The sequence below is a fragment of the Vulpes lagopus genome, chromosome 1 (genome assembly GCF_018345385.1).
Source record: "Vulpes lagopus strain Blue_001 chromosome 1, ASM1834538v1, whole genome shotgun sequence".
NCBI lineage: Eukaryota > Metazoa > Chordata > Mammalia > Carnivora > Canidae > Vulpes > Vulpes lagopus.
This window is the reverse complement of record NC_054824.1, coordinates 88,595,406-88,617,410: the sequence shown is the minus strand read 5'-3', so window position 1 is coordinate 88,617,410 and position 22,005 is coordinate 88,595,406. Positions and strand designations below refer to the sequence as shown.

The 22,005-nt window shown below is 34.7% G+C and overlaps 1 protein-coding gene across 1 annotated transcript in view; it reads left to right on the top strand.

Annotated features, from left to right (window-relative positions):
* Positions 1 to 22,005, top strand: part of NECTIN3 (nectin cell adhesion molecule 3) — a 120,385-nt gene that overhangs the window by 25,080 nt on the left and 73,300 nt on the right. Inside the window, exon 2 of the mRNA XM_041726056.1 lies at positions 15,197 to 15,538. Coding sequence (XP_041581990.1) covers positions 15,197 to 15,538 — 342 coding nt within the window. The remainder of the gene's footprint in view (positions 1 to 15,196; positions 15,539 to 22,005) is intronic.

The window sequence follows — 22,005 nt, the reverse complement described above, 5'->3', positions numbered from 1 at the left end:
TATCTGCAGGGCTACATCCCCTCCAGAGAGCTCTATGGGAGATTGTATTCTGTTCCTTGCTTCTCCCAGCTTCTGGTGGCCACAGACATTCCTTAGCTGCATAACTCCAGTTTCTGCCTCTGTTTTTCCATGGTCTTTGCCACTGTCTTTTCCCTGTTTGTTACTTATAAGGACACTTAGTATTGGATTTAGGGCCCACTTGGTGGATAATCCAGGGTGTTCTCATCCTGAAATTTTTTTTTTTTAAGATTTTATTTATTCATGAGAGAGAGAGAGAGAGACAGGCAGAGGGAGAAGCAGGCTCCATGAAGGGAGCCCAACGTGGGACTCAATCGTGGGTCTCCAGGATCACACCCTGGGCTGAAGGTGGCCCTAAACCTCTGGGCCACTGGGGCTGCCCTGAAATTTTTAATTATATCTGCAGTGACCTTTTTTCTAAATAAGATCATAATCACAGCTTTACACTCCTAATTGCTCTTTGTGTATCTGTGCTTTTTTTTTTTTTTCTCTACTGTAATATGTGAACTTCTACTAGATGAATTTTCCTAGCTCATTTTTTGGTTTCCTAAGTTTTTACCTCTATAACATTACGTTTGTTTTTGTTTTTGTTTTTTTAACTCTTGCTTATTTATATTTTGTCTGATTTGGCTTTAAGCTCCTGAAGAGTAAGGAATGTTCCTTCTCCTTAGCATAAAGCCTGGTTAATACAGGTAGGTATTATATAAGTGTTAGTGAACAAATGAATGCACGAATAAACTGAATTAAGAATTTGCCTTTCTGGCTTTGTTTCTGTTATTATTTTTCTTCTTTTAACCAATACTTGGATTTTTCTGGTTTCTCCAAACTTCTTACATTTTCTGTTTCTGTGAATCTCTTTACTTTTGTTCGCTTTTCTGTAGTGCCCTTTCTCTGCTCGGAAAAACTCACCTTGCCTAAGATCCAGCTTAAATTCCACTCTTTTTCCACAAGTTTACTGAAATAAAATAGAATCACTTAGCTCAAAGAAAATTACACTTTTAGATGAAACTTTTCTCACTGTATACATGACTTTCATTCCTTCTCCAAAGTCACTATACATTGGTACCCTTGACTAGGATGGGTCTCATAAAGTGATATCTCCTGTTTTATCTTGGAATGCCTAGGTAACTTATTCTGATGTAATTATCAGTAATGTTCTTTCACTTTAAAAAAATTATATTTTGGCTCAGGTAACAGATTTTACAGTCCCTCTACCCATAACATCCTTACCCATAATGCATCCCTAGAAGCTTTATTTCCTCTTCCAGTTTCTTAGCTCTTGGAAATCTGAGGCTATATGATTTTCTACCTAATAGTACCTAGTACTTAATATTCAGTGAATAAAACTCAGTAAATATTTGAACAGTAAATGTACCATACCTACTTTATTTTGGTCCATGTTAGCTCACTTGCTTTTTCAACCTAGACTGGTCTTGTACTGTCTAATTCTTTGCCCCAATATTTTTCACTTATTACCAGCCTTGTAAAATCTTAACTCTAAATCTGTACAGCTGTACAGATTTTTTATGCTTACCTCTTAGCTACTAGCAGTGCTTGGAGAGAAAAAAATCATATAACCACATAGATTGGTGTCACTATAGAATTAGGGTTAGTTTTAACTGGCCCTAAAATAATTCTAGTAGTTCTTCCTTTGTTGCTTAGTGCACACTCCCATGCTTGAATTAAAAAAAAAAAAAGTGAAACCTTGTTAATGAGTGATAATAGTCCCATTTTATAGGTGATAAAACAGGCAGTCAAGTACCCAGGGTCACACTGGTAAAAATTTAGATGTCTGTGTGTTCTTGAATGTAGGCTAGTCTGGCTCTAAAGTTCTTGCTTTTTTGTTTCATCCTGTTATTCACAATTTAAATCTCATTCTCAGGTCTGAGAAGTATCATACTACTGAACCATAATTTCCATGTACTTGTTTAGAGATGTCTCTTTTATTTAAAACAGTAAAGCTGCTGAGATTTCTGGATTACTAATGAATGTTGTATAAATGTGTGTATCGGTTTTTACTTGGGTCATTATAGAAGGGTGTCCTTTATGAGAATTGATAATAGATCAGTATTTTTGAAGCACCTATTCTTTACAATGTCTCCATCTGAATATGCATATTCATAGGCCTTTTTTTTTTTTTTAAGGCCTCCTGTTTTTATGTATCACCTACAAGGTTAAAATAAAGGATCAGAAGTAAATTCATTAGTATGGTTAAAAAACAATTCTGTTGATTATAAATTTTACTTCTGGAATAACCTTAAAGCCTAAATGAGTATAATTTACTATTTGGGGGAATAAATGTTGTTATTAGTAGGATTAAAACCCATAATTTCATTAGTGTTTAAAAATTGCCGTAATTTCACAGGTTGCAACAGGGTTGAAAAGAGCAAATTCTTAGTAATTGTTGCAAAAATCCTTTCTCCTTTACATTTCACCTCTGATGGGAGTAGTACTGACTTAGGAACTACCACCCCACCCCCCACCTTTTTATTTTGAAAATTAACTGAGCTTTTGAATGTCCCCACTAATAGTCTTTCTAGGTATTCTTTCTGTGAAACATTTAGAATTTATTTTTAGATGTCCATGTTGGAATTAGAGTTGGATTACTTTTTGAAGCCAGAAGGCTTGTCTCTCTTTTGCCCCTAGCTATATGTTAAGGGCAGATCACACTGTTCTAAGATTTCTTTCTGATCTAAGATTTTGTGCTTCTGTTCTGAAAATATGAAGGAATTGTGCTTTTAAGCATAAAGTAAACTTAACTAAAGAGAACCCTTATTTATATTAGTTAAATCAAGGTATTTTCTTTATTTGAAATTGAAAGGTAGTGATTGAGAATAGATGGTGGAAACAGCATTTTAGAGCATTTTGTAAAGGCTGAAATTACTATTTCAAGATAAGATGATATGATATAGTGGGATAGAATTTATAGTTAGTGTTAATATATGGAAATACTATAGTAGAAGTTTGCTGTCTCTTGCTCCTGTTATTTTCTGTGTTTTAGTTACATGTAAATCATTATAACAAATCAAACTCTAAAAATATAACTCTTTTTGGCTGATTTTTTTATTGTTGTTGAGTTTTGCAGAAAACTCAGTCCTGTAGTTAGAAGTTAACCTTTATTAAACTTCCATTCTAGAACTGTACTCCATAAAACAAATGTTATATAGCTGTACTCTTTAGTATTGTAGTCATTAGCTGCATGTGGCAATCGAGCTATTCTAGGAATTGTTAAACACTGTGCCAAGCGTAATTAGTAGTTTTAGTTTTAGTTTAGTTTTCTACTTCATCATTTCTGATTACTGCCCTTTACCCATTTTGGATTCAGCCTTCCCTCAGTCTTATTTTCTTTTTTTTGGCCTGATACTGGACCTTTGATTACCCTGCATTTTTTGCCTATGAAAATCTTAGTCTTCAAGGCACAGCTTAAGTTCCACCTCTTGTAAAGCTTTCCCTGATTCTCTCTACTATGGCAGATGGCACTGTCTCTTATTATTTGTATGACCCAGAGAAAGTTTTTTAACCCTTTTGATTCTTGATGTGTTATGTTGGGGTAAAAAAATTACCTATCTACCTCACAATGTGCCCTTTGGTGGGGAAGAGTAGGGTGTGGAAATTAATGAAAATCCAATAAAATAGTATGTAAGAACTGACAATTTTTAGGAATGTGTAACTGTTAAGGTGGTATTTCATCAATGTGAAAACTGAGTCTCAGAAATTGACTTCCCCATCATCTCACATCATCTATCTCACTTTACTTAGAACTTTAATTCCAATAATTCTTTAGCTACATTGGTTTCTATAATCCTTTGATCCTAATTCCTTTTCTCCCCATCTTGACCAGCTGCAAGTTCATGGTCTATCGTTGAAGTCACTTCTTTGCTTGTACCATCAACCCCTCATTCATCTTCTTTTTGTGCTAGCCTGTTAAAACTTTCAACCTAGGGCAAATGTTACTGTTTGCCTGTACCATTCAGGAAGCTGAATGCTGATGGATGTCATTGTAATTCAAGAGTAGTAACCGCAAGTGGTTCTTGGTACTACTCTGAAATCCTATATTCTCTTAGTCAGTGGTTCTTTTTTATACTCTTTAAAAATTAGCGGGGACTATAGCGAGCTTTTGTTAGTGTGGATCTGTCAATATTTACTAGGTTAAAAGTTAAAACTGAATAATTTTAAAATTCCTTAATTCCTTCAAAAATTGTATGTTAAATATTTTTATGAAAATAAATATTTTCTATTTATAAATAGTGATGAATGGTATATTGATTTGTAAATGTCTTTTTTTTTTAATTTTTAAAAAATTTCATTTATTTGAGAGTGGATGAGAGAGAGAGAAAGCAAGTGGGGAGGAGCAGGGGGAGAGGGAGAACCAGACTCCCTGCTCAGCAGGGAGCCCAATGCAGGACTCAGTCCCAGGACCCTGGGATCATGACCTAAGCCCAAGGCAGATGCTTAACTGACTGAGTCACAGGTACCCTTTGGAAATGTATTTCACATCTATCTTAGTAACAACTGGGTTTTCTTACCTGCTTCTGCATTTAACCTGCTGAATATCATATGTTTTGTAGCTTCTAGAATATCCACTATATGACAGAATGGAATGGAAAAGATAATAACCTAGAACAACCGTGAACATAGTTTTGATTTTATTATTAATCACCTGAAAAGGTCTTGAGGGCTCTTCGAGAGTTACACTTTGAATACTATTGCTTTATTCCATCTACTTTTTCTCTATGGCTATTTTACACCTTACATCTTTTTTTTTTTTTTTTTTTTTAATTTATGATAGTCACAGAGAGAGAGAGAGAGAGAGAGAGAGAGGCAGAGACACAGGCAGAGGGAGAAGCAAGCTCCATGCACCGGGAGCCCGACGTGGGATTCGATCCAGGGTCTCCCGGATCGCGCCCTGGGCCAAAGGCAGGCGCCAAACCGCTGCGCCACCCAGGGATCCCTACACCTTACATCTTTTTAAGTTTCTAGACATCCTCTCTTATTCTCACATGAAATCCTTGCTTTCTGTTTTGAAGAGCAAATGGAAGTAGTTAGATAAGAACTTTCACTGCCGTACTTACCTACCTGTAAAGGTAGACTGCCAGCTACAACTGAGGTACAATCAGTGGCTAGCGACATCCCTCAGAGCTGTGTCCCACACTGTCTCTTCTCCTCAAATGTATCACTTTAACAACAGTTTTCTTTCTCAGTCATTTCAGCCAGCATAGCCAGCATAGCCAGCATAGCCAGCATGAAAATATGCTGTATCTCACATTAAAAAAATACTTTCCCTGATGCATTACCTTTCTTGAGCTACTGTCTGATCTCTTTGTCTTTATAGTAAAAATCATCTCAAGCTATTACAAAATGTTCTCCACTTCTATTCTCATTTTTATATAAAACAACTTTATTGGGTATAAGTGACGTAGAATAAGCTGCACCTACTTAAGGTTTTTAATTTGGTAAGTTTTAACAAAGACATTGCCTGTTAAAATGTCACACAGGGCAGCCCCGGTGGCTTAGCGGTTTAGTGCCGCCTTCAGCCCAGGGCGTGGAGACCCAGGATCGAGTCCCGTGCGGGGCTCCCTGCACAGCCTGCTTCTCCCTCTGCCTGTGTCTCTGCCTCCCTCTCTCTCTCTGTCTCTAATAAATAAATAAAATCTTAAAAAAAAGATGTCACTACAAAGATAGTGAGTATTATCCATCACTCACCAAAAGGATCCTTGTATTGTCTGTAAGTCATCCATCTCTTCCATTTCTGTCCCTCTTTCCTGAGCAAGCACCTATCTGCTTTTTGTTACTGTAGTTTGCATTTTCTATGGAAAAGTATGCAATTACACTTCATGTACTCCTTTACTGTCTTCTTTCAGCAAAATCGTTTTGAAATTTGTCCATGTTATTACATGGATCAGCTTATTTCCTTTTATTGGGAGTATTTGGTTATATAAGCATTGCTTTTTTAAATTTTTAGCGGACTACTCTTTTTTTTTTTTTAATTTTTATTTATTTATGATAGTCACACAGAGAGAGAGAAAGGCAGAGACACAGGCAGAGAGAGAAGCAGGCTCCATGCACCGGGAGCCCGACGTGGGATTCGATCCCGGGTCTCCAGGATCACGCCCCGGGCCAAAGGCAGGCGCCAAACCGCTGCACCACCCAGGGATCCCCTAGCGGACTACTCTTTTAGAGCAGTTTTAGTTCATAGCAAAATTGAATGTACAGAGTTCCCTTAGTACTCTAGTTACCCTTCTCCTTAACATTTCCTGTCAGCGTCTTTTACCAGAGTGATACATTTGTTACAGTTGATGAAACTACTTTGACACTTCCTCATCATCACCCAAAGGCCATAGTTTATACTAGGATTCACTCTCGGTATTGTACATTTCGTGGGTTTTGACAAATGCATGAGATGGGTCCACCATTACAGTATTATGCAGAGTAGTTTCACTGCCCTAAAAATTCTTGATATTTTACACCTGTTCATTTCCCCTTTCCTTCCAACTCCTGGCAACCACTGATCTTTTTACAGTCTCCATAGTTTAGTCTTTTTCTACATATCATATAATTGGAATCATTCAGTATGCAGCCTTTACAGATTGGCTTTTTTTAACTTGAACAATATGCATTTAAAGTTCCTCCATGTCTTCTTTTTGTGACTAGATACCTCATTTCTCTTCAGTGCTGAATAACAATGTTGTCTGAATGTGTCACAGTTTATTCATTTATCTACTGAAGGGCACCTTGGTTGCTCCAATTTTGGCAATTCTGAATAAAGCTGCCATAAACATCCATGTGTAGGTTTCTATGTAGACGTAACATTTTTGGCTTGCTTGGGTAAATACAAAGGAACACGGTTACTGTTTTGTAGGGTTAGAATATATCTAGTTTTGTAAGAACTGCCAAACTGCCTTCCATAGTGGCTGTACCATTCTTCATTTCCACCAGTAATGAATGGTAGTTCCTGTTGCTCTATATCTTTATGAGCATTTGGTATTGGCAGTGTTTGGATTTTAGCCATTCTACTAGGTGTGGAGGGATATCTAATTGTGGCTTGAATTTGCAATTACTTAATGACATGATGACAAGCACTTTTTTATATGCTGCTTTGCCATCTGTATCTGATTGGTAAGGTTTCTGTTAAGGTCTTTGGCCTATTTTTAAATTGAGTTGTGTTTTTCTTATTGTTGAGTTTTAAAGTTCTTTATGTATTTTGGATATTGGCCCTTTTTTAGATATGTCTTTTACAAGCATACATTTTCTCCCAGTCTGTGTCTTCCCATTGTCTTGATAGTGTTGTTTGCAGAGCAGAAATTTTAATTTTGATGATATCCAGTTTGTTCATTATTTCTTGGATCATGTCTTTGGTTTTGTGTCTAAAAAATCATCACCATCCCCAACATCATCTAGGAATTTTATAGTTTTGCATTTTTCATTAAGGTTTGTGATCCATTTTTTTTTTTTTTTTGCAATCCATTTTGAGTTAATTTTTGTGAAGGGTGTAATGTTGGTCTAGATTCATATTTTTACATGTGAATGTCCAGTCATTCCAGCACCATTTTGTAGAAATAATTCTCTTTGTTCTATTATATTGCCTTTACTTCTTTGTTAAAATCTATTGATTATGTTCATATGAATCTGTTTCTGGGCTATTTTGTTCTGTTGATCTGTTTGCCTATTCTTTCACCAATTGACTCACTTTTTTGGTACTATAGCTTTATACTAAGATTTAAGTCATGTGGTGTTATTCCGCTGACTTTGTTCTTCTTTTTCAATATTGTGTTGGCTATTCTGGGTCTTCTGTTTCTCTATATACATATTAGAGTCAGTTTGTTAGTATCCACAAAGTAACTTGCTGAGATTTTGCCTGGGATGATGTTGAGTCTATATATAGATCAAGTGGGAAGAATGAACATCTTGATAATATTGAGTCATCCTATCCATTAACATGGGATATGTTTGCCATTGATTTAGTTTTTTTTGATACTTTGATTAGTTTTGTAGCTATCCTTACATAGATCTTGTGCATATTTTGTTAAGATTTGTATCCAAATATTTCATTTTTAGGGTGCTAATGTAAATGACACTTTTTAATTTGAAATTCCACTTTTCATCACTAGCGTATGGGAAATTGTATCCTACAGCTTTGCTGTAATCGCTTATTTTGAAGAGGTTTTTTTGGTCATTTCTTTCTAATTTTCTATATAGACGGTCATGTCATCTATGAGCAGAGTTTAATTTCTTCTTTCCCAATCACTATATGTTCTATTTCCTTTTCTTATTTTCTTACATTAGTTAGAATTTCTAGTATAGTCCTGAAAAGGTACAACAGAGGGGGGCATCCTTGCCTTGTTCCTGATCTCATTGGGTAAACTTCTAGTTTCTTGCCATTAGTATGATGTTAACTGTAGGTTTTTTAGAAATAAGTGTCCTTTATCAAGTTGGAGATGTTCCCCTCCATTCCTAGTTGGGTTTTCTCTTTGTTGCCGAGTAATACTTTATTGTATGGCTGTATTACAATTTGTTTTGTCATTCACTTGACCTTCATTGACTTTTGGGTTGGTTCCAGTTTTGGGCTGTTAAAAAAGTTGCTGTGAACGTTTGTGTACAGGTCTTTGTATAGACACATGCTTTCATTTCTAGTGAGTGAAATGAGTGGATCATTTGGTGCTTGTATATTTAACTTTTAAGAAGCTGCTTATTGTCTTCTAATGTGATTGTACTATTTTGCAGTTCAGCCAGCAATGGAGAGTTCTAGTTCCTCTACATTCTAACACTTGGTATTGTCAGTCTTTTTTAATTTTAGCCTCTCTAATGGATGAGTAGTTGTAGCTTACTTACTGTTGTCTTAATTTGCATTTCCCTAGTGATATTGAGCACCTGTTCATGTATTATTGGGGTGTTCATATCTTTTGCTCATTTGTTTATTGGCTTGTTTTCTTTTTATGAAATTTTTAGAGGTCTTTATGTGTTTTGAATTCAAGTTCTTTAGCAGATGTAAATCCTTTATCAAATAGGTTTTGCAAATGTTTTTTCCCCATTAAATGGTTTGTCTTAAGGGTATGTTTTGAAGAGTAGAAAAGTTTTGATGAAATCCACCAATTGTGCTTTTGGTAACATACCTAAGAAATAATTGCCATCCTGAAGTCACAAAAATTTAATTTGCATGTCCATATTAATTTTAAGAAAAAAGCATGTCAATTCATACTGATAAATGAATGTCCTGGGTTTATGCCATCATTTCTAGTCTGTAGTCCAGTCTCTTCTTAGGATATAGGACCTCCTATGATCCAAAGTTGTTCTTTCTAATTAAAACATGACAAGAAGTTAGAGATTCTCTAAATAATAGTATTTGAGTTTGCTGTTATACTTAGTTTTTACATTCTATTATTTAATTTATTTGGCTTCATTCATATATGCTTATTTTTTTGTTTTGAGTGTTGTTTGGGGATGTTGGTACAAAGACTTGTTAAATTTTCAAAGCTGATGTGACTTAAACACTTATTGGTTTAAAACAATTCAGATTCATTATTGATTATGCTAGTGATAAATCTGTTTAATCTAAAATTTAAGTATGCTGAAATTGTTGAAAATACCTAGATACTGTGATTTTGCTAGTTTCTTGAAAATGTATACTTTAGTTGCTTTAAAAATTATTCTATATTTGAGGAGTCTGAAAGGATCCATACCTTAGAGATTTGGGGAGGTTTTGTTTGTGTTTGAACGTAGAGTACAGTAAATGTTTGATTTGTGGAATATTTGCATATACCTATTTTGTAGATCAAAAGATCTTGGGACCTAAAATGTCCAAGATGCCTGCCATCTCCATAGGTTGAGAGTGAGATGTGGTAAAAAATAATATCAAAGCATCAAAAAAGGTAGTATTAAAGATAGATTTTTGATAACTTCTATTTTTGATTCATTGTTGAAAGTGGGAGAGATTGGAAAGTGAACTGTTGTCGCTTTATACTTCATTTAGACACTTTAATGTGATTTCTACTATGAATGTCAAATTATTTTGTTTTTTTAAAATAACCCATAGAAGTTATTATAGTACGTGAATCATTATATTTTCTTTTTCTTTTATAATTCTTTTTGAATATTTTCAAGTGATATGTGTCCTCTGCACATTCTAAATCCTGAATGACTGACTACTCAAATATATATGAAAAATTCAGACAGTTTTATTTTCAAGGTTCTAGTGTTTTTATGGAAACTACAGGTAGGAGGAAAACACTTATTTCTCTTTCTCCCTGAAAGGATAATAAGTTCAATTTAATTAATTAGTTAACAGTACAAATACCATTGTTTCTCTTTGCTGTCTGGAGTGTACAGTAGCCAGGAACACCATATAACAATGTCAGATAGGGTCTTACCATATATGAAAGATTCAATTCTTTGCTTTTCCTTTGCCTCTTTATATTCTAGACAGAATCATTCATTTTTTTAAAAGTTTTTTTACTTACTCATGAGAGATGCAGAGAGGGGCAAAAACACAGGTATAGGGAGAAGCCACTCAGGCATTCCTAGACTGAATCACTCTTTAATGAAGAACTTCAAATAATTTAGGTCTTTAGAAATAAACATTTATATTTCTCCAGGACACACTTCTGTTCTATCAAACTCTACTTCATATGGGAAAAGTGGGAGGAGGGTAGGCTCAGTGTCTGGGAGACCTTGAGAAGTAAAGCATTCAAATAGTGATTTTGGCATAAGAACCACAGTGGAGGATCTGTTTCTCCACAGTTTTAAGAGTTTAGGGGAAATATTTATTTATTTATTCATGAGAGACCCAGAGAGAGAGAGAGAGAGAGACAGAGGGAGAAGCAGGCTCCACGCAGGGAGCCCCATGCGGGACTCGATCCCGGGACCCCGGGTTCACGCCCTGGGCTGAAGGCGGCGCTAAACCGCTGTGCCACCTGGGCTGACCCTAAAAGTGGTTTTTAACTTTTGAATTTAGTCTAGGATTGGAAATACATTAGATACTTGTTTTTAGGCGACAGAAACTAATTGTAGCTGACTAAAACGCAAAAAATGAGCTATATATCATTAGAAGCTCATGGAATCTAAGGGAGAACCAAATTATCAGATTGTCAGTACTTGCTCAGAAGTTTAAGGGTTGAAACAATAGAAAGTTGTGCCCAAATTTACTTTTGCCACGAAAAACTACTCAGAATAATTTTGTAGAAAAATTGGAAAGTAAAAATTAATCATTATCTCCTAGATAGTAAAACAAAAGATGAAAAAGAAAAACCTGATAGTTACATTAATATTTCTGAGTAAAATTAAACACTTACTGAAAATAGCCATTTGTAGTGTTTTGAATTTGCTTAAGCTCTTTAGGGCGTTAGGTTTTCTGACCAAATCTATCAACGTTTTTCTAGGTGTTATTTTTTTTTTTTATTTTTTTCTTTTATGCTGAGAATGACTTTCCCTCTTTAAATATTATAGAATATATGTAAATATTGTAAATGTGTTTTTGATTCAGCAGATTTGTTTTTTCTTTTTCCTGTCCAGTACTCTCTTTAGTAATGGTCGCTCACTAGGCGGTAGTTGTTACCAGTTGTAAGGAGGTATGATTTAGCACTACCCCTGCCAGGTTATTCTGATACTTAATGTCTTAGATTTGATTGCTGTATAACAAAGCACTATGGATTGGAGGGCTTAAACAACAGATATGTATTTCTCATAATTTGAGAGGCTGAGAAGTCTAAGGTTAAGGTGTAAGCAGATTCAGCTCCTGGTGAGGACCATCTTCTTGACTTGTAGACAGCCACATTCTCACTTTGTCCTCACATAGTAGAGAGCTTGTATCTCTTCCTTTTCTTATATAAACGCTAATGTCACTGTGGGGGCTCTACTTCCTGACCTCATATAAACCTGAGTACTATACTAGGGCTCCGTCTATAGATATTATCACTCAGAGACTAGGGCTGCAATGTAAAAATTTTGGAAAGTGCAAATACTCAGTCCATAATACCTTATCCTGTTTCCTCTCCACTTTTATCTGAGGAGGATATAATTCTGTTTATTTTTATTTTTAATTTGCTTTTGTTATGAACATTACTTATTATAAATGATTTTGACATCAAAGAGGAATACAACATTTTAAAAACTCAAAGTTCTTTCTTTAATCCTCATTATCCCATTTTCTTGGAGTAATTAATGTTATCTGCTAGAATATATAAAGTTATTGTCAGTATATGTGCAGGCATGTGTGACTTTTTTACATTTTGATCTGTGTGTGTGTGTGTGTGTGTGTGTGTGTGTGTGTGTGAAGCAGGGATCTATTTCTAATTATTTAATAACTCTTGCTCTTTAAGCATCTTAACTAATTCAGTATTTACCCACTCATACAAAATACTTTGTTATATATCAGTAATATCATACACATACGTTGATCAGCTTGTGTACTTTAAATTGTTTAAATTGTTTTCAGATACTAATAGTAAGCTTTTTATTATTTTTACTTTAGCATTTCCCCTCCTTCCAACTGGGCCATTGATGTTTTTGAACTATTTCTTAGCTGTTGTCCCTAGTCTAGTTTCAAGAATTTTTTTTATACAGTTTTCACTGCAGTTGCATTGAATTTGTGTGTTATGGGGGAGATATGATGTCTAGATAGTATTTTATTTTAGGAATGTGACATATCTTACATTTATTCAAGTCAGTTGCTCAGGTTTACAGTTTTATTACAACTTTTTTCATGGGTATTTGAAATATTAATGTTTTGCAAATATTGTGTTTTATATAGTAAGTTTGTAAAGGTTATCATCTATCATAACATAACAGGTTGATTGTATATTTTGGATATACTTTGCGTGTTTTTTTTTAAATTTTTTTTTTTTAAATTTTTTTTTTTATTTATTTATGATAGTCACAGAGAGAGAGAGAGAGAGGCAGAGACACAGGCGGAGGGAGAAGCAGGCTCCATGCACCGGGAGCCCGATGTGGGATTCGATCCTGGGTCTCCAGGATCGCGCCCTGGGCCAAAGGCAGGCGCCAAACCGCTGCGCCACCCAGGGATCCCACTTTGCGTGTTTTTTATGCACCCATATTATTTGCTCTAATAGAACTTTACTTGGCTTTAGATTTTTCAGGTAATAGGGTTTTCAGATAATAATTCTGTCTGTTCCTTTGTAATGCTTTTCCTTTTTCCTTCCTTCCTTCCTTCCTTCCTTCCTTCCTTCCTTCCTTCCTTCCTTCCTCCTCCCTCCCTCCCTCCCTCCCTCCCTCCCTCCCTCCCTCCCTCCCTCCCTCCCTCCCTCCCTCTCTCCCTGGCTGGAATTTCCATTGTTAGTTGAACAGTGATAATGATACTGTACCATTTTGTCTTGATCTTTTTTTAATAACAGTACCTCTTTTTTTCTAGTTTAGTGTGATGATGGCCACTGATTTGAGAAGAATCCACTTTATTATTAGGACTCCTTCTTTTCTCCATTAGATTTTTAAAAAAAAAATCAGATGATGAATGCTAAGTTTTAGTAAATGCCTTTTCAGCATTGAATGAGAAAGTGTGACCTTTCAGTGTGATAAATAGTTTAAAAATATCCTTATATTCTTGGAATATTCTACTTGGTCATTGTGTTTTTTTTTAACACAAAGCTGGGTATTCATAATATATGAAAATTTTAATATTCATAAATTCTTTTATTTGTATGTTTTCTGATTAATACTAGACTTATGCTAGCTTGCTAAGATACATTACAATATTATAATATGTAATACTGTAATATGTAATCCAATTATATGTTTTGGATTAATTTTAAAAGTTTGGTAATTATCTACTCTTGAAAGTATAATAGAGCACAATGGTAAATTTTGAGAACTTGCTACCTTTTTAGGGCAATCGTTAATAAAACCCTTTTTTCTTCTGTAACTGTTTAGTTAGTGTGAATTGTCTGTCCTTTTTTTGTAATACATCTTCACTCATCTCTTGTTTGTTTACTATTTCTTAAATTCATTTTTGATTTGAATGGCACAGTTTGCCTATTTATTAATATTTTATTTATCATTTATGGTTTTTTTCTCCCAAAAAGGGCTCATAGAAATAATATTTTGTGAAGTTTTGTTGTTGTTTTGAACTGCTTGAACATGTTTAAACACATTATTTTTGGTTATTTTTTAAGTGATCTCTGCTACATTTTTGTATTTATTTAAAAATATAAATAGATATAACTTCACATTTTAAAGGTATTATTCATACAATGTATTGTTTATACAGTTTTTATATTTGAGCGTTATATTGGTTTACTTCTGAATTTGAATATTTGTCAGGAGACATGAGTCATAAATTTTCCAAGAGCTTTAATATATTTGTCAATGAGCAGCATCTTTGCCTGACTCTAGTATTCATAAATGTTAGTCTTATTTATCCTTAAAATAATTTAGATTTGGCTCATTGCTTTCAGGAAGGAAGTCAGTAATACACGGGAGAAGTTTGATATCATTTCATTTTAACTTTTGCTCGTGGAATCTTTTTTCTTCATCCACAAAATAGAAAAAAATTGATTTCACATTTACATAAATTTTAAAGAAATTAATGCCTTCTGGGAGTTGGTCTATCTTAAATGAAGTTTTTTATAGAGATTTTTGATAGAAGAGCCTTCTAGAAGAAGATACTTTGGTGTTATATTTGGTTTGACAGATCCTGCATGTATTAGTTATCTATTGCTAAGTAATAAGTTACCCTAAAACTTAGTAGCTTTAAAACAACATACATATTATCTCTCTTTATGTCAGGAATTCATGCATGATTCAGCTGGGTTCTTTGCTTAAGAGTCTTTCACAAGACTGCAGTCAAGGTGTCAGTTAGGGCTGGGATCTCATCTGGAGGCTTAACTGGGGAATGATCTCCTTCCAAGCTTAATCTTGGCCCAATCTAGTGCTTTTTCCACTGCGGCACATACCGGCAGGTATTTGTTTTGAGTGTCACTTTTTGGGTCTAACATTCAGGCCATGAACATCTCCCTCTTTTGAGTCCTTTCTGTTATTTAGTCATAAGTGTCTGTGTGTGCGTGCGTGTTGTGTGTGTGTCTGTGTGTACTTGCACCTATAGAAGGGCAAGTGGGAGGGACAGAGGGAAACAAGAATGGAGGAAGAATGTATGTTAGTATTAACATTTAGTATAATTTTTTGTAATTAGTATAATCATTTTTTCTTATTTTAAGAACTATTTTTTCCCCCATAGGTGCCTTAGCTGGGCCAATTATTGTGGAGCCACATGTCACAGCAGTATGGGGAAAGAATGTTTCATTGAAGTGTTTAATTGAAGTAAATGAAACTATAACACAAATTTCATGGGAGAAGATCCATGGCAAAAGTTCACAGACTGTTGCAGTTCATCATCCTCAGTATGGATTCTCTGTTCAAGGAGAATATCAGGGAAGAGTCTTGTTTAAAAACTATTCACTTAATGATGCGACAATTACTCTGCATAACATAGGATTCTCTGATTCTGGAAAATACATATGCAAAGCTGTTACATTCCCACTTGGAAATGCTCAGGCCTCTACAACCGTAACTGTATTAGGTAGGTATGTCTGAATTGCTTATTTTGGTGGTAGTCGCAAGGGTTATAATAAAAGTATTTGTAAGAATTTAAAATGATTGACTATATATATGTAAACTTAGATTTGAAATAATTGAAATGTGATTTTTCAAGTTCTGTTTTAAAATTCTGATTCTAGGTGTTCTCAACTTGAACAAACTTTTGTATCTGTCTATCTATGTATGTAATGCTATGTGGTTCTTAGCTTTTTTACTTTCTTCATAAAGGTTACTTTTTGTTTATAATAAGTGCTGAGTGTTTTTGACATTTTCAATATTCTCTCTTAAAATTTCAGACTTTAAATTTCCACCTTTCAATAAGTTTTTCTGTATACTTAAATGACTTTTATCTTAGAGCCATTGGTATACTTCATGTTTGTTTCTGAAATCAGATTTTATTTCTGCTACTGTGGATTTCATAGCTATTTGAATCTTGGGCTATTCCTCTAATGAACAATCTTCTGTTTTCTCATATCCGGTAAATGTTAGAATTTATGTTGGAATTTAAAATGAGCTTATTAGCATGAAGATAGCCACTTGCAGTGAAAGGTTCCCCAATTTGAAAATATGGTTTGTACTTTTAGAATAATAGAATAAGGATTAAGGAGTAATAGCAACCATAGCCATTTCCACCCAAAGTAGGAATCCTTTAATGGGCAGTCTTTGCTTCACCTCTACCTGTTTGTCTGTTGGGGACTTAGTAGAATCCGCTCCCCTCTCCTCAACCCTCTTTCTTCACTTTCCTTCTGGGTTTTACACCCTAGTAAAAAGCCCTTGTACTCCTCACTTGGTCTTAGTGTCTGCTTCCTGAAAAGCAAACAAGTACACAGCCCCTAATATTTAAAGGCATAATTTCAGGGTGTCTGACATGCAGGAAAGCTATTTTGTCCAGCTCTGTCAGGTATTTTTTCTTATTGAGTGTTACTACTTAAAAATAGAAATAAAATTGAATATTTGAGGACTTCATATGTTTATGACACTGCCCGAACAGCTGTGGGGAAATATAACTCATGTTTATGAAATCAATACTTTTGAGAAATATTTTGATTAGAAGGCAAGGCATAAAATAAATATCTGAAAAATGAAGTGCAGGCCATCAGCATAAAAAAAGTAACAAAGTTCATTGGCTAGAAAATAATTCTTTGTGGAAGAGGGAGCCCTTAGGAATAAATGGTTTTTTGCTTTAAATTTTAGTAATTTCCCCTAATTTAAGACAATACTCAGTGGTTTAAAACTCAAGGCTGTTTATGGTATAAGACTAGTCTTGATTTTACCATGCCTACGTCTCTGGCTTCATCTATTCTGTCTCTCGCTCCACTTTTCCTAACGACACAAATTTAATAATCGTAATAAACTATTTGCAGTTCTGGTAATACCTGTTTATGTTCTACATGTGTTTTTCTTTCTTCTTGGATTGCTCTCTTTTTCTCCTGGCTCTCTCTTCTGACATTCTTGTATTTAACTGCTGTTCATCAAACCACATCCCTTTATAAGCCATCGCTGAAATATATATCCCCTTGCAATTTGATTTTTTTTTTTTTGGCTCTTTTGCCATTATATCTTAAGCTTATCTATTGCAGCAGTTACTGTTTAGTGTGTGTTTTCTGCTTTATAAACACGTGGTAGACTGCAAACTCTGTACTCTTAAATTTAACTTTATCTCTAAACCCCTTTACAAGAGTTCCTAGTTACATAGCAGTGATACACCATTTAAGTGTTATTTAAGTAGGTTGTAAGAATGGATGGGTTTAACTTCTAGTCTACAAATGTTGTATAGAAAAAATAGTTGAGCAAGTCCTTGAATTTTGGGTAGATTTTGGGTAAGCAGAAGGGAAATAAGTAAAGGGAGAACAAATGAGCCAGTGGAGGGAGGCAGAAAACAACATACATTTGGGTGGAGTGGTTTTTAGTGTCAGTATTGTTGCCATTTTAGGCTGGAATTCTTTGTTGTAGTGAGCTGTCCTGTCCATTGTAGACTGTTTGGCAGCATCCATGACTTCTCCCCACTAGGTGCTTGTAGCAGTCTTTCAGTTAACAATTTAGAATGTCTCCAGACATTGCCACTTGTCCTCTGGGAGAGATCTCTCATTGTTGAGAACCCTCAATAGTGGAATCACTGAATAATTAGTTGATCAGAGAACTTCTATGAAATTCAAGAATTAAAGGCTAGAAAGGTTGAGTAGGACTGCATTAAAATAACTTGACTATTATGATGGGGAATTTGAGCATTGTATTACTAGAAATGCCAAGTTGCCATAAGGTGATGTATGTACTTCTTGACTCCCTTCTTCTACCCTCAGACCTTTGCTGTGTAAAGTGGTTCCTCAACCAGCAGCATTGGCATCGTTTGGGAGTTTATTTAGAAATACAGAATTTTAGGCCCCTCCCAGACTTACTGAATTTAGATAAGTCTACATTTTAGCAGGATTTCTAAGTGATTCATATGCAGAGTAAAGTTTGAGAAACACTGCTCTGACCACCTTCTCACTTGCTTAGAGGGATATTTAAGTCATAGTAGACTTGATTTAGGGAGTAATGTGATAAAAATTGTGATTTATGAAGATCAGTCTGGTGTTTTTGATGGATTGAAATGAAGCAGTCCTAAAGTCCTAATCCCTCAGCCCTGAGGCCATGAAAGCTTGAAAGTAATTTTCTGATTTCTGCCACTTGAGGGAAGAAGGGAGCTATTACAAAGGAATAGCTCTCAAAACTTTGTAATGTATTGGCTATAAGAAACAAGAGGTTTGAGCATAAACAGATTTTGAACCTTGGTGATTGAGGAAGTTGTGTTCCTATTAATTCCAGTGGGCATGTCTGAATGAAACGAGGTGTTGGGAGTGGGAGGCAAAGATAATGAGATTAACATTTGCTTTATTGAGTTTGAAGATATATAGGCAAAAAATACCAGGCAGGTAGTTAGAAACTGTGGAGTCAAGCCTTGTTTCAAAGTTGAAGAAAATTAGGGATCATCTAGATGGTAGTTTCTAAGATAAAAGTTTCTAAGGGAGATGCAAACAGTAACTGAAGGCCCAGGACCCAGTATTTATTAGGGCAGAGATTAGAAGAATAAGAGATGAAGAGCTCAGACAGAGCTTTGAGAAAAACTCTGTCAAAGTAATACTACTAATATCAGGAGAAGATAAAATTTTTAAGATTACTTTAGCAGGTTTTTTTCCTCAATAAGAATTAAGCCTTATTGAATGAACATGGTTTAAATAACCTTTTTTTTTTTTCAGTTTTCCTAAGAATGGTGCACAGCTAGTATTTTAAATGTATAGCATACAAGGCAATTTGTTACTTAGAATAGATCCCTTAAGGCATTAGTACTTAATTCTTTTAGAACTGAATGTGAAGAACTGTGTCAAAGTTTCAAATTCTACCAAATTAGTGAAAGAGAATGGCAAACAAAAATAGTAAGCCTGTGGATTACGTGGTAACATTAGAGTGTCGGTGGAATGGTGGTAATAGAAATCAAATTAAGGGAATGTGACATAACAAGAAAGCTTTGAGAAAATTTAACAACAAATGCCCCAAGCAGAACAGTTGTTTCCCAATTGGTTACTTCACTTGGTGGGATATTATATAGTTGTTAAAATTATGTTTAAGAGGAGGGTTTCTGCTTGAGGAAAACAAAAAATTGTAGGTATGCCATGATTATTACATCCATATAGAAACTAGTAAGAGAAGATGGTAATAACTGCATTAGGATATTGTATTTGTGGATAATTTTTCTGTGTGTGTTCTCAATTTTTAGAGATACTGCTTTTGCCATTAAAAAATAGACTTCCATTGCTATGTATGATGGACTAACAGGGACTGGATTTTCCCTTTTTTTAAGAACAAGAAAGCAGGCAAATAAAAAACCGTTTTTAGTCATTGGACAATAGGCAGTGTAGAATTATCCTTGAAAAAAGGACACCAAAGTTCTTGCTTCCTCCTGAGGCAGTTTCCAGGCTACCACTCAGTGACAAGGATTGAAGTGGAGAATGATGGTCTCAGGAAGTAAAAGAGACACACTGGAATTCAGGGAGGATAAGTGATTAGGATTTGTGGAGCAAAATACTTTCCAGTAGAATACTGGAAAGCAGAGAGCATCAGAGAGTGAGTGTGTGCTTTAGACATCTACAGAAGGACTCTCTGAAGTCTTTGGGTTAGAACTGCTCTGTGTCCATGGGAGAGGAAACTTTTGAGGTTGGGGAAAGAATCAAGAGAAAGTAGTAGATCTATCCAGCATCACACAGGGCAGGGAAAACCATGTTCCTTCCATTCAGAGTATGTAGAGAACTGGTAGCAAAGAGGAAACAGCAGCAAGACTGCTAGACAAGGAAGGGGACAGAGAAACTAAAACACTGAGGTATATGAAGAAAGTAACTTTAGAAAGCCAGTAAAGTCTACAACCAGGAGATTGATTTTCTTTAGAAAAAAACAGATACTGTAACTTAAAATTGACTTTAAAACAAATTTTTAGGTTCTTCAAAGATAAAAGCTATTAATGATGGCATAATTTATTCAGACCAACTCTTACATAGGGGTAAAATATACCATTGAAAGCTTCAAAGAAGTAAGAACATAGTGAGAAATACAAGTAGATCAAAATCTAGGAGAAGGTGAAAATAGAAATAAGCCTTGCACTGAAAGTTGCATTCAACCTGGAGACTTGAGAATTCAGAAGAAACACCTGACAATGCTAAGCTACGAGACATAAATTTGTAAATGTAGTTCTACTCAAGATGGGATGTCTAATAACCCTTCTCTTATTCAGCTGGTATCCAAAGGCTTACATTTTCAGAATAGTAGAAAACTAGAAGTAAACCAGCCTACTTATAGACTAATAGGTTTATAATGACCTGAGTGATTTGATCCTAAATTCAGGAGATCCTGGCCTGATAAGTGATTTCAAGAGTTTGACAGAAGAAAACTCAGATATTTTCTGGAGGAACAGTTCCTTTATTCTAGACCTCAGATTATTTCTACCTTAATTATCCAAACAGGCATTATAGTAGTCTCTTTGAATAGGCAGGAATACAAGTAAAGAAGATCCCACAAGCAGCAGCTGACACAAATAAGACAAAAGAAACTGACCTGCAAAATTATAGGATGTTGGAATTATCAGACGGAGACTATTAAACAATATTGTTTAACATTTGAAGAGATAAGTCAATCTATAAAAGTTCTGCAGAGAACAAGAAACTATAAAAAAAAATCACATAGTAATTGGCCTTGAAGTAGAGAAGTCATTTTTAGTGTATAAAAGCAGTTAACCATAAAAGGGAAATTAAAGACTGATAAGTTTTAGTACATTTGAATTAAAAACTTCTGCTCATTAAAACATGCCATAGGGCAAAAAGACAAGCTTTAAATTGGTAGAGGATATTTTTACCACATATAACCAAAAAAGGACTCTCCTTCCAAATCAATAAGAAAAGGCAATTGGCTTTAATAGACATTTTGCAGAAGAAGGAATTCCAAATGGACTGTAAACGTGGAAAGACCTTTAACATCATTCATAATAGGAGAAGTTAAAAATACGGTCTCAGTGATCTGCCCTTATATACATACAAGAGGGACAGACATTGAGAAGTCAGGCAATATCAAGTGTGATGAGTCGCTGGACCAATAGGAACTCTAGGATTGGGAGTAAATTGGTACTTTGGAAATCTTGACATTATCTGGTAAAGTTGAAAATAAAAATCGTAGTAGCAATTTCACTACAAAGGACAAACTAGAAAAATACCTGCACAAATATACAAAGATACATGAATGAGAATTCATGTTTCTTATAAAATTGTTTATACTAAACAGGAAATAGCACCAGTGTCCAAGGGTAAATAAACAGTACAATAATTAAAATTAATATCTCTTGAGTAAATTATGAAACAAAAATAGGTAGATACAAATCAAGAAAGATGGTATTGAAAGAACTAGTTGAAAATTTGGGAAATGAATAAAATAATTGAGATAAAAACTTAATATACAGAGAAACTATAAGCTTGAGATAAATAATTCATGAGGTGAGACTAAGGAATTTTTGCAGAAAGAAGCACATGAAATTTGCTGGAAAATGTGAAGAGGTAGCTAGGATATATGAAAGTAGATTGAAAGGGTCTAAACATTAAGGTTACTTTCACCTGCTGAAGAGCTTTCTTATATTAGAAAAAGGTAATGGGATACACATTCTAGTAGATGTAACTATTATTGACATTACATTTTAACAGTATAGGTTCCATACTGGTAACCTAATTTATATTTTCTGTTAACATTTTTGCTGCAAAATGAAGCACTGTGTCTTAAAACTATATCTTTTCCTCTTTCAAAGTAATACTTTGTCTCATAATGAAAATTGTACTAATTTACAGGAATTTTTCATATACTAACTTTGGGGAGTACTCATCAGTCCCTGTAAAGAAAAATATATCTCTTCTAGGGAGAATGGTCTTCGAGGTTTTCAAA